Source organism: Juglans microcarpa x Juglans regia, chromosome 8D (assembly GCF_004785595.1).
Source record: "Juglans microcarpa x Juglans regia isolate MS1-56 chromosome 8D, Jm3101_v1.0, whole genome shotgun sequence".
NCBI lineage: Eukaryota > Viridiplantae > Streptophyta > Magnoliopsida > Fagales > Juglandaceae > Juglans > Juglans microcarpa x Juglans regia.
This window is the reverse complement of record NC_054608.1, coordinates 29,136,459-29,152,119: the sequence shown is the minus strand read 5'-3', so window position 1 is coordinate 29,152,119 and position 15,661 is coordinate 29,136,459. Positions and strand designations below refer to the sequence as shown.

The 15,661-nt window shown below is 38.4% G+C and overlaps 2 protein-coding genes across 4 annotated transcripts; one reads left to right on the top strand and one right to left on the bottom strand.

Moving 5' to 3' along the window:
- Positions 1–404: 404 nt before the first annotated feature.
- On the bottom strand, positions 405–3,176 carry LOC121242393. The gene is made up of 3 exons (XM_041140262.1): positions 1,515–3,176; positions 1,190–1,385; positions 405–1,048 (listed from the first exon to the last, which is right to left on the bottom strand). Exons 1-3 carry the CDS (start codon positions 3,174–3,176, stop codon positions 405–407), a joined length of 2,502 nt encoding a protein of 833 aa, XP_040996196.1.
- A 977-nt stretch (positions 3,177–4,153) lies between these two features.
- LOC121242789 lies at positions 4,154–15,531 on the top strand. 3 transcript variants are annotated; one of them, XR_005935976.1, is made up of 11 exons: positions 4,154–4,696; positions 5,452–5,960; positions 8,563–8,762; positions 9,552–9,722; positions 10,137–10,451; positions 11,113–11,271; positions 11,350–11,499; positions 11,625–11,828; positions 12,157–12,429; positions 12,615–14,127; positions 15,316–15,531. XR_005935976.1 is itself a non-coding variant. In XM_041140732.1 (10 exons), the coding sequence occupies exons 1-10, from the start codon at positions 4,285–4,287 to the stop codon at positions 14,026–14,028; spliced, it is 3,807 nt and encodes a 1,268-aa protein (XP_040996666.1). In that variant the 5' UTR covers positions 4,154–4,284; the 3' UTR covers positions 14,029–14,417. The 3 variants fall into 3 exon arrangements, 2 of the variants coding, with proteins under 2 accessions (XP_040996666.1, XP_040996667.1); XM_041140732.1 differs by lacking the exon at positions 15,316–15,531 and having other exon boundaries at positions 12,615–14,417; XM_041140733.1 differs by lacking the exons at positions 4,154–4,696; positions 15,316–15,531 and having other exon boundaries at positions 5,453–5,498; positions 5,584–5,960; positions 12,615–14,417.
- The last annotated feature ends 130 nt before the right edge of the window (positions 15,532–15,661 follow it).

Below are 15,661 nucleotides of genomic sequence, written 5' to 3'. Positions count from 1 at the left end.
CAATGGAGAGTTTTATCAAACCCCAAGTGACCCCCAGTGGGGCTGCTGTGTAGTAATTCCAACAGCTGCAACTTGAAAGATTTATGATTAGTGATATAGAGCCTTTGTTTATAGTAAAGTAACCCATCCCGGCAGGTGTATTTAGGCCCTAACTCCTGATTTTGACACTTCTGTACCAATGCTTGTACTGTTGTGTCCTCAACATACAACTTCCTCAATTCATCCAATAACTCCAATTTTGGTACTGAAATCATAGTAAGCATTAGAGTGACAGGACCTTCATCCTCATGCATTTGAGAAAGCGCATCTACAACTTTGTTGTCTTTGCCTTGCTTGTATTCTACGATGAAATCGTAGCCTAGAAACTTGGACACCCATCTTTGTTGCATTGGAGTACCCACCTTCTAATCTAGTAAGAATTTCAGACTTTGATGGTCTGTTTTAACTGTGAACCGAGACCCCAGTAGGTAATGTCGCCATTTTTGCATAGCTGAAACCAAAGCCAGTAGCTCCTTCTCATACGTAGACATATTCAAGGCCCTCGCCTTTAGAGCTTGACTGTAAAAAGCAATAGGATGCCCTTTTTGTAAAAGAACAACCCCCACAGCCTTCCCCGAGGCGTCACACTCTATGGTAAATGGCTGGGAAAAATCTGGGAGGGCCAATACCGGTGGGTTCATAATAGCTTGTTTGAGCTTAAGAAATGCTTCCTCAGCCTCTGGGTTCCATTTGAAGCCATCTTTCTTCAGTAAACAAGTCAAGGCAGCCACCACTCCGCCATACCCCCGTATAAAATGTCTGTAATAGCCAATCAGTCCAAGAAAGCCTCGAAGAGCTTTAAGAGAGGTAGGCCTTGGCCAATCTTCCATGGCTTTAAGCTTTTCCGGGTCAACCTTAACTCCTTGGGCTGAAATGAAATGCCCCAAGTATGAGACCTCAGGGCTACCAAAACTGCATTTAGACAACTTGGCAAATAACTCGTGCTGCCTTAATGTCTCAAGAGTAATCCTGAGATGTTGTAGGTATTGCTCCATATCCCTGCTATAAACTAAAATGTCATCAAAAAACACCAAAATAAACTTTCATAAGTAAGGCCTGAAAATGGTGTTCATCAAACTTTGGAAGGTGCTGGGGGCATTGGTCAAGCCAAACGGCATCACCAAAAACTCAAAGTGGCCTTCGTGAGTACGAAAGGCCGTCTTAGGAATATCTGCAGGATTGACCCTGATCTGGTGGTATCCAAATCTGAGATCGAGTCTGGAAAACACTGTCGAGCCATTCAGCTCATCCAACAGCTCGTCCACAACCGGTATAGGATATTTATCCTTAACCGTGACACTATTTAGGGCCCGGTAATCCACACATAGCCTCCAGGACCCATCCGCCTTCCGAACAAGTAAAACAGGTGAAAAATAGGGGCTTTAGCTGGGTTGTATCACTCCAGATGAGAGAAGTTCTTTTATAATTTTCTCTATTTCATCTTTCTGAAAAAATAGATATCTGTATGGTCTTACTGAAATTGGTTTAGTGTCTGGTTGTAGGATGATGGAATGGTCGTGGGATCTACGTGGAGGAAGTGTTTTTGGCTTGGAGAAGATATCTTGGAAGTGCTGGAGAAGGTTCTGAATTTCTGGGCAAATGGGCTGGGTCGGCTTGGGTATGGTTTCTTCCATAAACTGCAACAAAACCCCTCTATTTTCCTTGCTGGAACTGCCAGGTAATGTACCCTCCTGCATGACTTTTGGGTTGTCAAGACCCTTAAGTAAGACTTCCTTCCCTGCATGTGTAAATTGCATGTGTAAGTGTTGAAAATTCCAATGAACCGTACCCAATGTCTGGAGCCAAGAGACTCCCAAAACCATGTCACAGCCAGCAAGGCTAAGAATGTAAGCCCCCGTATCAAATAGACTACCTTGTATAGATAGAGACATGTTAGAAATCATGCCCTCACTCTCCACCACAGCCCCATTTGCCACTTTCACTACTACTTTGGCTTTACTGTCACAATGCAATTTAGTCTTGCATAAGGCTCCCGGATCTAGGAAATTATGTGTGCTACATGTATCAATCAAAACAACCAAAACACAAGCACCGATAGTGGCCATGACCCTCATGGTTCTCGAGTTGGCAGCCCCCATTATAGCATGTAATGAAATCTCAGGGTTGTAATTAGAAGGTTCTAAGGTGACTATGTAATCCACAACTTCCTTAAGTTTGTCCTCCCCTTTTTGCCCCTTAACCTCTTCTGGATTGTCACAAATCTCCTCAATCAAATAGAGTTTGGGTTTTTGACAACGATGGTCCGGTTGCCATTTAGCCCCACAATAATAACACAAACCCTTTTCCCGACGATCTTTCATTTGGAGTTGGTTAATGCGTTGGACTGGTAGAGTGTTTTTGGACAGTTTTAACAACCCGGGTTCAGTAGAATAGGGAGGGTTGGGAGGGTTCCAGCAGTTGGTTTTTTTGTTCAAGGCTATGTTTTCTTCTTGGATTTTTGCTAGGCTATAGGCTGTGATCAAGTTGTGAGGGTGAAACATTCGGACAGTGAGCCAGAATTCATCTTTAAGGCCACTTAAAAAACAACTTAACTTATAATGATCCGAAAGACCCCTAAATCGATTAGAGAGAGTTTCAAACTGTGTTTTATACTCTTTTACAGACCCAGTTTGTTTAAGCCTGGTAAAAGCCTGCATAGGGTCATCATAGCAATTAGGACCAAATCGAATAAGTAGTGCTTTAATAAAGGTCTCCCAATCAGCCAACATTCCAGATTCATCAAGATCTTGGAACCAGGTGAGTGCTTTTCCTTCCATATGGAAGGAGACTAGGCGTAGTCGATGTTGGGGTAAAGTATTATGGAATAGAAAAAATTGATTTACCCTATAGATCCACCCATTGGGATCGGTACCATCAAAGGCTGGAAAGGCTAACCTGATGGACCTTGTCTGGACCTCACCTCCAATTAATGGTTGTTCATGGTTAAACTGATTGCCCGCTGATGAGTCTCCCTTGTCCTGACTATTGTTGTTCTTTTGCAGTTCCAGAAGCATTGCTGTCATTTGTTGCCTGAGACCCTGCATCTCTGCTTCGATGGATTTAAATTGAGTTTCGGAAGTTTTTTTGAGTGTATTCAATCCCTCTTGTAACTGAGTGAGCTTAGTGTTCTCAGTCATGGTGAGAAGGCAGGAAGGATGGCTCTAGATACCACTTTGTAACAGTCTAGTAGAAAGAAATGATAAACTTCTCACTTCGAGGGTGCGAAAACCTCCAGGAGATAGCGAAGAAGAAGACTGAATTTGATAGATGATTTTTTGCATGCGTTCTACATCGGATTTCATCTCCATATGCAGGAGATTCTAACAAACTTGGACATAAGAGTAATTTCAAATAAAGGAATTAACAAACGTAACTAATAGTACTTTTACTACATAATTGAAAGAGTAAAAGAAAGGTTGCGTCTTTAGTCTCCACATGGTCTTCCAGACTATTCTTCCCTCCACATAACCCTAGCTTTAATCCCAACCGTTCCTTTGATCGATGGTCTTCATTAATCCTTAACTTTCTCTTCTTCGTACGTCTACCAGCAAAACGGCACAAGTGATGCCCCTCTACGATCTGGCTTGTAACATCATGTTCGTAATTTGAATCAACTTTTGACTCAATAACTCAAAAACTCAACTCGTTTGAAATGATTACGGCCTTAAGAGTCCATTTGGATAGTGAGATGAGATAAGATGAATTGAGATGGTTTATGAATAGTAATAAGATTATTAGTTGAAATTAGATGAGATGACCTTTATATCCAAACAGGCCCTAAGAGGTTACCTCTTGTGATTAGAGTTCTACACATTAAGGTTTCGTTTGTTTTCGCAAACGAGATGAGATGAGTTGAAATAAAAATTGAAAATTAAATAAAATATTATTAAAATATTTTTTTTAATATTTTTTTTAAATTTAAAAAAGTTAAATTGTTTATTTTATTTTGTATCAAAATTTAAAAAATTATAATAATTAGACGAAATGAATTAAAAAATTTGATGAAAACAATGGAAGCCTTAAGTGGTTGATACGAAAACGAATCCAATCTGGCCCAGAATCCGCCCTGCAAACTGACTCGACCCGATCCTGACCTGACTCATCCTTTTCAAAAGCACTTGCACCGCCTCCCCCTTCTTCGGAAGTAATCGAAGCTGGCTGCTCGCTTTTCTAAACACGCCGCTTCCTCTCTCGGAAAGTTTCCCCCGGAATCCCTGCGGAACTTTCCTTCCAAACAATCACTCAATGTCTCCTCGCACCTTACATGAATCAGAACAAGAAAATCCGGGGATCTCCGGCAGCGAAGATGACCGCGACGACGAAGACGACGTTTTGGACGAGGACTTACAAGCCCTAAGGCGAGCTTGTATGATCACAGGCATGAACCCTAGAGACCTCCATGATAACATACCCTCCCCCTTCTCCCCCTCTGCCGCCGCCGTAAACCGAGACTACTCCGCTAAATCTGCCGATTCCGAGTCCGATGACGACCTAGAATTGGTCAGAAGCATTCAGAATCGGTTCTCTGTCTCGTCCGATCTATGCGAGCCCCTGTCATTAGAGCCTCTGGCTTCTGTCCCGCAGGACGCGTCGGACGAGGAGGACGATTTCGCGACGCTCCTCGCAATTCAGCGCCGGTTTTCGGGCCACGGTTGTGGTAAGTGCAATATATATGTATATGTCAGTGTACACGCACGTATCTGTGTTTGTATCATGGATACATTTTGTGGTGGACTTCGAGCTGATAATTCCTGATAATGCTGAATAAACTGAGTAGCGCATATCGTAGATGATGTACGGTTGTGGTTTAGTTCGCTGGTGTGCATCAAATTCGATCCCATTTCTTGTTGCAGCTTTTGAATTTCAAATTATCACTTTTTGTGTTATCTATAGATGATTTACATTCTGCCTTTTGAATGGACGTCACAGTTACTCTAACTTGGAGTCGCGTACTGATTACAATGGTGATGTATACAAAACGCTTTGTTGGAAGCATTAGTGCTTTGAATTAAGTGTGGATTAGTTGGGATGCTGTTCCTGAACATCCGGTGCCAATAAAAAAAAATTAAGTGTGGATTTACGTTGCGCACACGAGAATTCCTTATTTAGTAGTTTTGAACATATGTACTCGTGTTAGTGAAGTCATAAGCAATCTTTTTCTGAGCGTTAGCTCAAAATAAGTTTTGTTTTCTTGTTTATGTGTAAGAATGCAGCATTATCTTCTCCTGATTCATGTACATGCGCGTATGACATGTTCTTGCGCTTGATTTGTGAATGCCTATTTTGCAATATTTTTGCGTGGCATGTCTTGCACTGATTGAGATTCATTCCCGTATTCTTTTTCTGTAAGTTTGATCTCATATGTCTCTTTTTTAACACCCTTAAAGAACTCACGTGTTGTTCCTTTTCCAGATACTTTTAAACACGGGATTGGGAGTTTGTTAAAGAAACCTGAGCAGGTTCATGCCTCTAGCCTATCCTTGGAGAAGGAAACAACAGATAATTTGTTTGTTAATAGAACTAATGCCTGTGAAGGATTTACAGATGCTGATGATTTTTGCAACTCCCGTTCATTGGATGACAATGAGGGGGTGCAGCCTTCTGGTCTCATTGAGAGCCATCAATCACGTGCATGTAATTCACCTATGTTGCCACTTAAAAAGTCATGCTTCCCAAAGTCTGCACTCTCGCTTCTCGATGCCATTAAGAAGAATAGATCAAGTCAGAGGTTTCTTCGAAGTAAGTTAATTCAGTTAGAAGCAAGAATTGAGGAAAACAAAAGACTGAAGGAGCGTGTTAAAATCCTTAAAGACTTCCAGGCTTCTTGCAAAAAAAGAACAGGGCGGGCATTATCCCAGAAAAAGGATCCACGTGTCCAGTTAATTTCAGTGAAAAAATCGTGGGCTTCTAAGGATCCAAAGGTTTGTTAGCCAATAAGCACCTTTCCATTTAGCTTTATGGAATGTTTATTCAGTTCCATTTACTGAGATAAATTCCATATATTCTGTTATATACTGTTTAACTGTCTTTACTGGCTTGTAATTTTTTCTACTTGGTGACTATTTGTAAAGTTAAGACTTAGGTGTCATGCCCTAGGTTGAGTATATGAGAGTGGTGAATGAGTTCCCATATTGCCTAAGAGGGAGAAATTCTTACTGCTTACAATGATTCCTCCAATTTCAACTTTAACTAGTCTTTTAGGAGTATAAGGCCCAGTTTGGTTACACAGATGAAACACAAATATGTGAGATGGTTTCGTACGGTCAAACATGTTGTGGTATGATGTATCCAAACGTGTGTTGTTGTGGTATCTCACCCCATCCCATGCGTTCTCACTTTTCTCAATACTATTCATTGAGAAGACCTATCACTGACAATCCAGAAACTGCCCCAAGGCTGAGCTATTCATGGATTCATCCCGCATTGCCCTTCCTCCTCCATTCCATAACGCCGAGAAACCCTTCTCTTCCCTGCCTCCACTTCATGCACACCAGCGCCATGCCCGTACCCTTCCAACGAAATTTCCTCCCTTATTCCGATCTGCCGTCTGCCATTTTCCAACTTTGGAAAACGCTGGCCAAGATCCATCTGAGCGACACACCCATCTGTAGGAACATACACACAGAACCGATTTCTTTTTTTTTCTCTCTCTTTCTACTTCCTTTCTCTACCTTCTTTCCTTACATTTCCTCAGAACTGATTGCAGTTCCACTGGCTTCAATTGAGGCTTCTGTTTCTGGGTTCCTGGGTTTTAATTCTCTGGGCTTGAATTTGGCTTTTCTCTTCATGCTTTTTTTTTTTTTTTTTTTGAAAAACTCTGATTTGTTTCCAGTAAAAGCCTTGAGTTTTGAGCAATTCATTTATTTTTATTGATAATGGATAATTTTGAGAATTATTTTTAATAAAAAAGTTTGAGAAAAAATAAACTTGGAAATTTTCTAAGATATAAATGATAATTGGAATGTTGTATTTTTTATTGTTAATTGAAAATTTTTGGAATTTTAGAATTAAATCAATTTAGGAAAAAATATTTGGGAGTTTTCCAAGCTATAAGCAATAATTATAATGGTGTATTTTATATTGATAATTGATATTTATGGAATTTTAGAATTAAATAAATTTGGGAAAAAATAAACTTGGGAATTTTCCAAGCTATAATCAATAATTAGAATAGTGTATTTTATATTGATAATTGATCATTTTTGGAATTTCTGAATGAAATAAATTTAGGAAAAAATAAACTTGGGAGTTTTCCATTTTAATATGTTTGGGAAATTTCCAATTAATAATTGTTAATGGAAAATATATTCATAAATAATACTCAATCATTACAAACACTTTCTAAAAATTGCTGGGACCCACCACTTTATCAAATCCTGATAAAAAGTTAAAACCATCTCATCTCACCTCTACATCCAAACAAACACACTTTTACAAATCAACTGATCTCATTTTAACTCAAACCATCTCACTGTTATTCACAAATTTATCGTCTCATCTCATCTAACTATCCAAACGAGGCCTAAGTCTAGATGTCGTTTGTACTCTCCTTAGACGTTTCAATTGATATTAGAGCCACTTCATAGTCAGAAGTGTCCAGTTGAGCCAAGCTGTACCACCTTATGAATAGACTGACCTGGATGTCAAAGATTTGAATGGAGAAGATCTCAACACCCCAAGTTAGGCATAGGAAGAATTGTAAATGGGGTCCCACATTACCTGTGAGGTAGATGTTCTTATGGTTTAAAATGGTCCCAAGGAGCTACAATTGCAATCTTAACTAGTCTTTTTGAAGTACTATAAGCAAGTACGACTTGGTCTTTCCTTGGATAATTACATGAGGACTGGGGACGTGAAACTAAATTACTTAAACTAAAATCTAAAAACAAAGCAGCAAATACAACAACTAAACCGACCCAGCTGCTGCCATCTTCTACTTCTCCATTGTGTTTTGGAAGATCCTGACGGTTCAAAGATAAGAGTTTCTCTTTATTCTTCCTTCAGGCAGGTCAATGCTTCTTATTCCCCCTCTAATGCGTATTTGCTTCCAGTTCTGAACACTAAAATAGATATAGTTGAAACTTGTCAGTCTTCCCCCAATAATTTGCAACTTTCTGGAGTCAAGGGGTCCGTATTATCATCTGATGTCGATTGAGGAAAAATTGAAAAGAAGTATGAAAGCCATTAGGAAAATAAGAACAAATTCAAGGAAAGCAACATAAATTTACCATCCGGGTACAACTGGGATAATTTTATCAGTTAGGAAGCAGGAGAGAGAGAGAGAGAGAGGGAGAGAGAGAGAGAGAGAGAGAGAAGGAAGAGTCATGGGGTCTACATTATTACTTGACCATACTACTTGATTGGCCAAAAAAGAAAAGAGTATGTTGGTCTATGATCAATTATTTATGAGGTTGCTCAGAGCAATGCAGAGGATTTTAGCTGTGTTTAAAACCACTTGTCCTTTTTACCTATGAAGACACTTCATTATTCATATGTTGATGTCTCTTCCTTTTTTTTCTGCAGATTGATGATAAACGGCTTTCTGCCATGTATCATGGTCCAGAAGAAAATTCTCATGTTTCTAACTATAGAATGGTGCTTACCAACTTTCCGCTCACCTTAGAACAGAAAAAATGGTCAAAGGCAGAAAGGGAAAATCTTGGAAAGGGGATAAGGCAACAATTCCACCAACTGATGGTGCAAATTTCAGTGGATCGGTTCAGGTATTATATATTGGATTCTGTTTTTAGTGTTCTTTTTTTTTTTTTTTTTTTAATCATGCCTCAAAACATATGGCAGTTAGAATTACTCGTCAGGCCTTGGGCCTCATTCTCACGTTGATACATTCATCTTGTGATATGTTCATCTTCGACATCGGTTTGTCATAGGGTATATCATTACAGTGCTTATAATCCTTTTACTCACTTTTACTGAGAAGCTTCATATATGTTGCCTCTTGTTCTAATTTTTCCTTTCTCTTTTTGACTTTTCATGGTAGGAAGTAGTATCTTTACATGAACTTGCAACTGTTGTTAGTTTATGACTGAAAAGAGATCCTTGAGAACCTTTTGGTTTCTCAAGTTTCAGCCTCTCCAGGAGATGAAGCACTGGATACTTGGAATATTTGACAAGCAGATTATGTCCAACTTCCATTTTTTTACATAATACAACCTATCATTACGGCTTTGGAACAAAGTAAACCTGTGTTTGTCTGGCCTCGTACTTTTTAAATTAGTACCTGTATCTCGTTGGTTGAGGCAATGAAGAATTGGAGTTACATCACCAATGATTTTGTAAACAACTTTTAAGTAGATGTTATCATGTTATTATATTCAAGTATACGATAGGTAAAAAGAATATACAAATTGGAGTTACACGAGTATACGACAGATGCACCTAAAAATTAGAAGAGCTGATGATTCTGTAAATATTCTGTAAACCTGAACATTTTTCTCTTTACCATTTAATCCTGTTTCTTAGTAATACTTTACCTGAAAAGTGTCTATTTGCAGTGGCTCAGACGCATCTTCTGGGGATACTAATGATTTTGATAAGATTCTCATGTCAATTAAAAATCTCGAAGTTACACCAGAGAAGATTAGGGAGTTTCTGCCCAAGGTTAATTGGGAGCAATTAGCTTCCATGTATGTTGTGGGTCGCTCTGGTGCTGAATGTAAAGCAAGGTGTGTACTCTCTTAAGAGTCAAATCAATTATATCTAAAGCTTTATTGTTGTGTTCTCAACAGTCAGATCATCTGGTTACAATTTTGGCAGTTTTTGACTATTGTTTTTCGTGTTTATTGATTTTCTGTGAAGAATATGTATCCAATGAAGCGAGCTTTGCAGACTTCTATGACAATCACCATTACAGACACATATAGCATTGTTGGGTTTGAATAAAACTCCGAGATCATCATAGGTCATATAGGTGGGATCCACTCATATGTTTGCTTTACTCCAAAACAGTGGTGCTAAATGCATCTGTGATGATTGTCATCACAGACGTCTGTGACGCTCTCATTATGAACCACACATTTAGGAATAGATTGCTTTGCTTCCTTCTTTTAGCTAAATATATATATGGAAAATCTATGCAGATGGTTAAATTATGAAGATCCCTTAATCAACAACAATCCATGGACGGCTAAGGAGGATAAGAATCTTTTGTTACTTGTCCAAGAGAAAGGGATCAATAACTGGTTTGATATTGCAGTATCTTTGGGAACAAACAGGACCCCTTTTCACTGTTTGGCACGTTATCAAAGGAGTTTGAATGCTTCCATACTAAAAAGGGAGTGGACTAAGGATGAGGATGCTCAACTACGCTCAGCTGTAGACATTTTTGGTGAGAGGGATTGGCAGTCTGTAGCTTCTACTTTGGAAGGACGGACCGGTAACCAATGCTCTAACAGGTTGTTTTCTATCTTAAATGTTTTTTCTTTATTTTTATTTTCATGAAGCCTTACTTTTTCTGTAGTAAAAGCTTATTTTTCTGATATAGCTTCCCTACTGAAGAAAGAGCAGTGAAATTCTTGCTAGGGGAACTACTAGTTACTGTTTCATATTGTCCTTCTTATATACATGTGTATATATATATATGTTGATTCATATATACTCGCCTTAAGTTCCATATAATGTGCGTCCTTGGTGACCTTAATGATATTTCCTTTCATGGTCTCTCAAGCCTCTTCCTAAAAATGGTCTGCCTTGAATTGAATCAATCAATCTTTTATTATCAAATTTTCCCTTCAACTCATTTATCTGGTTTCCTACTAACCTATGATTATAAACGTTTTTGGGTATACTTATCAAAGATAGATACATACAGACATGCATGCATTTTTTTTATAAGTAAATGATTATATTGATATGAATATAAGTAAATGATTATATTGATATGAATAGGCATCGCCCAAGTACACAAGATGATATACATAAATATGCAAACACACACAGATATATATATATATGCGCTTTTGGTTATATTTGAGAACAGAAATGAAGTTTTTTGTTCTTGTTATGGATGTTTACTGTAAATCAATTGATTCCATTAAGACTTTTGATGACATGCAGGTGGAAAAAATCTCTTCACCCAACTAGGGAAAGAGTGGGGAGGTGGATTGCAGATGAAGACAAACGCCTGAAAGTAGCTGTGATGCTTTTTGGGCCAAAAAATTGGAATAAGATAGCTCAATTTGTGCCTGGTCGAACTCAAGTGCAATGTAGAGAGAGGTACTGTGGAATCATTATAATTCAACCTAGAAGCTATTGCTGTGATGACATCATTAATTCTTTTGATTCTGATGACAGATGGGTCAATAGTTTAGATCCTTCATTGAACTGGGGTGAATGGACTAAAGAGGAGGATTCCAGATTGAAAGCAGCAATTATGGAACATGGATATTGCTGGTCTAAAGTTGCTGCATGTGTGCCTCCACGTACAGATAATCAGTGCCGGAGGTAGGAAGTTTTTGGATATTAATTGATGGACAAATCGCTCTCATTATGTCTGATGTTATGAATCTATTTTTATTCTGTATATAAATTGAGTCTCCTTCAATTGCACGATATCTCTATATAACCAGGAGATGGAAGGTGTTGCTTCCCGATGAAGTGCCTATGCTTCAAGAAGCCAGAAGAATACAGAAAGCTGCTCTTATATCCAACTTTGTAGATCGGGAGTCAGAACGTCCTGCCCTTTATCCAAGTGACTTTCTTCCATTGCCAATTACTTCGATATCAGAACCAGAATATCTAAATCCTTGCAGCATGCCGAAGGGAAGATTAGGGTAGATTATTCAAGCACTTCTAGTTCTTTTCTAATTTTCTTTTACTGCATGCAGTCTGCTGATTTTGATTTGATATGCCTACATGCATAGGGAAACTCCAAGGAAGGACAAGAATGTAGCTTCATCATAAGTTTTTTTGTTTTTTTTTTTGTTTTGTCCAGTTCCTTGCTTGCAACCTTTGAGCTTTTTAGGATTTTTATTTGTTTTGTTGCAGGATCATCTAAACCATTTTAAGTTTGTGTTTTTTTTTTTTCTTTTTGCTATCGATGACTTTGACTTTGCTTTACTCATGCTTGAGTTTTTTTTTTTTTTTTTCATTTGGATGCAGCAATGCTCCGAGGAGGATTAGATCCAAGAAGAGTGAACAACAATCTCAAGCTTGTTCTGCTACTACTCGGAAGAAAACGTATCCTAAATCACATTCAAGGAGCAAGAAATGTACCAAACCAGTTGCAGACAACTTGAGTCCACCGCTACCCGTCCCCCCTGGGATTTCGGAATCAGGGACAATTAATGATGATTGTATAGATCAAAGAGGGGTGTATACTTCCTCTATGCATGGGGGAACTCCAAGATCAAAGGATAAGATTGTAGCTTCATCGTAAGTTTATTTTGTCCCGTTCCTTGCTCTGTTTGCAATAATTGAACCTTTTTAGTATTTTTCTTTGTTTTGTTGGTGGATCACATAAACCTTTTTAAATTTGAGTGTTGTTTTACTTTCCTATCTGTATGACTTTGACTTTGCTTTACTCATGCATGAGATTTTTTGTACATGTGGATGCACAGCAATGCTCCAAGGAGGATTAGATCCAAGAAGGGTGAACCTCATGCTTGTTCTGGTACCACACAGAAAGAAAAGAATCCTAAATCACGTTCAAGGAGAAAGAAATGTACCGAACCCATCGCAGACAATGGTCTGCCGTTACCCCTACCCACTGGAAGTTTGGAATCAGGCACAATTAATGATGGTTGTATAGAGGCTGCTATTGACAAGAGTTATGGAGCAAATGAGTCTGGGAGGAACATATGCTCGACAGATTTGGGGAAAAGCTGGAATTCAACATGGTCTTCTGGAAAGTCAATGTTTGTGAGAAAGAAATATATTGAACCAGTTGCGGACAACTTGAGTCTGCCGTTACCCCTACCCCCTGGAAGTTTGGAATCAGGGACTATTAATGATGTTTGTATAGAGGCTGCTATTGGCAAGAGTTCTGCAGCGAATGAGTCTGGGAGGAACATATGCACTACAGATTTGGGGGAAAACCGGAATTCAACATGGTCTTCGGGAAAGTCTATGTTTTCTGAAATTACTAACAATACTGAACGTCCTCTTGATCATACGTCTTGTGTGGATTTGACACTGTTAACTATATCTAATGGTCAAGTGGTTGATTCACTGGATGGGAATGTTTGTGCAGGGCAGGAGGGGACTTTTAAATTACAACCAGATAGGAAACAATGCATGGATTTGACAGAGGATAGCCACATTTCCTGTTTTCATCCGGTAAGTCTGGATTTCAGGAAGAATGATGGTGAAGGTGTTGGAAGCAGCTTTCTGGATAAGGGAAACAGGGTTCTAAACCTGCTAAAGAGAAGGAAAAGAAGTAACGAACCATCAGGGGAATGCCACAATGTATCTCTGCCTTGCCGACAAGATGGGCCCAAAGTCTCAACTTGTAGAAACATTTCTAAGCAGAATTTAGGGACAGGAGATAGTGACGGCATGACACTTGCTTCCTTTCTTTCCTATAAACCAACGAAGAGAAGGCTCAAAGTTGCCAAAAATGTTCATGAGGCTTGCTCTCCAGGTAGTTTAATAAAGGTTGCCGACTCACATCCCAATGAAGTTGATAAACTTCATGATGGAAACCAAATACTATCTGCTGTACAAGATCTGGAATCTCAGGCATGTTTTCATGCTGGAAATCCTGATAATTTGTTGACTTGCACGTTGCAGTCGGTTAGTGCGGAGGATATGCCTACTGTTGCAGATGGTGACAGTGGACCTGGGAGGCAAGATCTTGTTCAACAGCAGAAGGCGTGTCTCCATGAACCAATGAGCATCGGTCTAGAAGATGATGAAGATGATAGCAATATAACTCTGGCTTGCTTTATGAAAAATAAATGGAAAAGGAGGCGATTCCAATCTGCAAAAACTGCTAAACATCGTGATGGGAATCCATTCATCAAGCAAAAATAGGGATCTCAGATCCTGAAAATCTCACCTTGCTACCTGGGGTTTCATAAGGGCGAGGATATGCGGACTTGGCGGAGCATCAATCTGGAAGGTCATCATAAGGTTAGTAATATGTCATATATAGTGGAAAATATTTTTTCGACAATCGACTTATTTGTGATTCAGGTGGTGGTTGAATAAAAGCAGCTTACAATTGAGCCTTAATTTCTTGTCGAGTTATCACAGTAAGAGGTGCATATTTCGCAATGGGAATTATGCAATTTTGCCGGAGTTACATCTGTACAGCTGAGGTTTTATATTCTTTTGACATTCTTTTCCCAAATGAGAAACCATAAAGTGCATTTTCGTATCTGCTACTAATGGCTGCTTGAGATATTGAAATTTTTCAAAGAGATGGGAATTGTTTGTAATTTTTGGTCATGCGTTTGCAGCTTATAGTATATAGTCATTATTCCTGAGATAAAGTCAATTTGTTAGGTTGTTAGAAGTGAAAGTGTTCTTATATTTTCTTTATTAAAGGGGCTAAATTGTGAACCATTTTCTGTTCGTTTAACCCGAAAACTTGCCCAGGCAATTTAGCCATGAATAATTTTACTTATCATTCTCACACATCACACCTATTTTAATATTTTTTTTCATTTTTCCTAAACAAGTATGTGGTATATGGATGATAAGTAGAACAATTAAATTAGTTTAACAAGAATAAAATAAAATAAAAAATAATTTTAAAATATGTAAAGTGTGTGTTGTGGGATGATGAATAGAAAATAAATGAATACAATATTTAAAAGTGGATCCTTTCCACCGTCAATATGCATAATACATCTTGGTATAGTATTTAATGGTATGCAACCTAAGAGATTAGTCGCAGCCCATTATGTCACTAAGTGCAATTTTGAGATGAGAATTTTTCAAACACTACAATCACTGTATGAGTGTAGATTTTGACAGATGTCATCTACAATTGAAGTGATTTAACATACTGATGAGATATCAGCATTTTTTATTGCAATGATCAAGGAATGGTTTGGATTCAGAGATGAGTTGAGATGAGTTAAAATGGTGTGAATAGTAGAATAAAAGTTGAATTGTCTATTATATTTTGTGTGAGAATTTGGGAATGTTGTTTTGAGATTTGAAAAAATTGAATTGTTTATTATATTTTGTGTGAGAATTTGAGAAAGTTATAATGATAAGATGAGATGAGTTGAAATAAATTGAGGTGATTTTTGAATTTCAAACGAGGCCTTAATGCGCATCGCCCTCCAAAATAAAAGATTTTAGTTGCAGGGAGGTTGCTAGTTGTGTTGCTAGAAGAGTTGTGGAAGCATCAGCAATGACAGGAACTAAGGAGAGGAATTTTGAGGTCCATGTAGTTGGGATCAAACCTTCCGAATTGCGAGTAACTATCGAGGAACTAGAGAATGAGTCTCTAAATGCTGCATCAAATTCAAAAGAAATGCTCCAGTAGTTCGGTGGAGGCAGTGACCAATTAAGTGGAAGAAAGCCTTTTAGAGTTGGAAAAGTGTTGCGACAAATCTCATCTCATCTCATCTTATCTTAACCTTCAAACATCAGTTAAACATAAATATTTTTCAATTTCAAATTTTTTACTTTTTTATCAAATAATTACCTA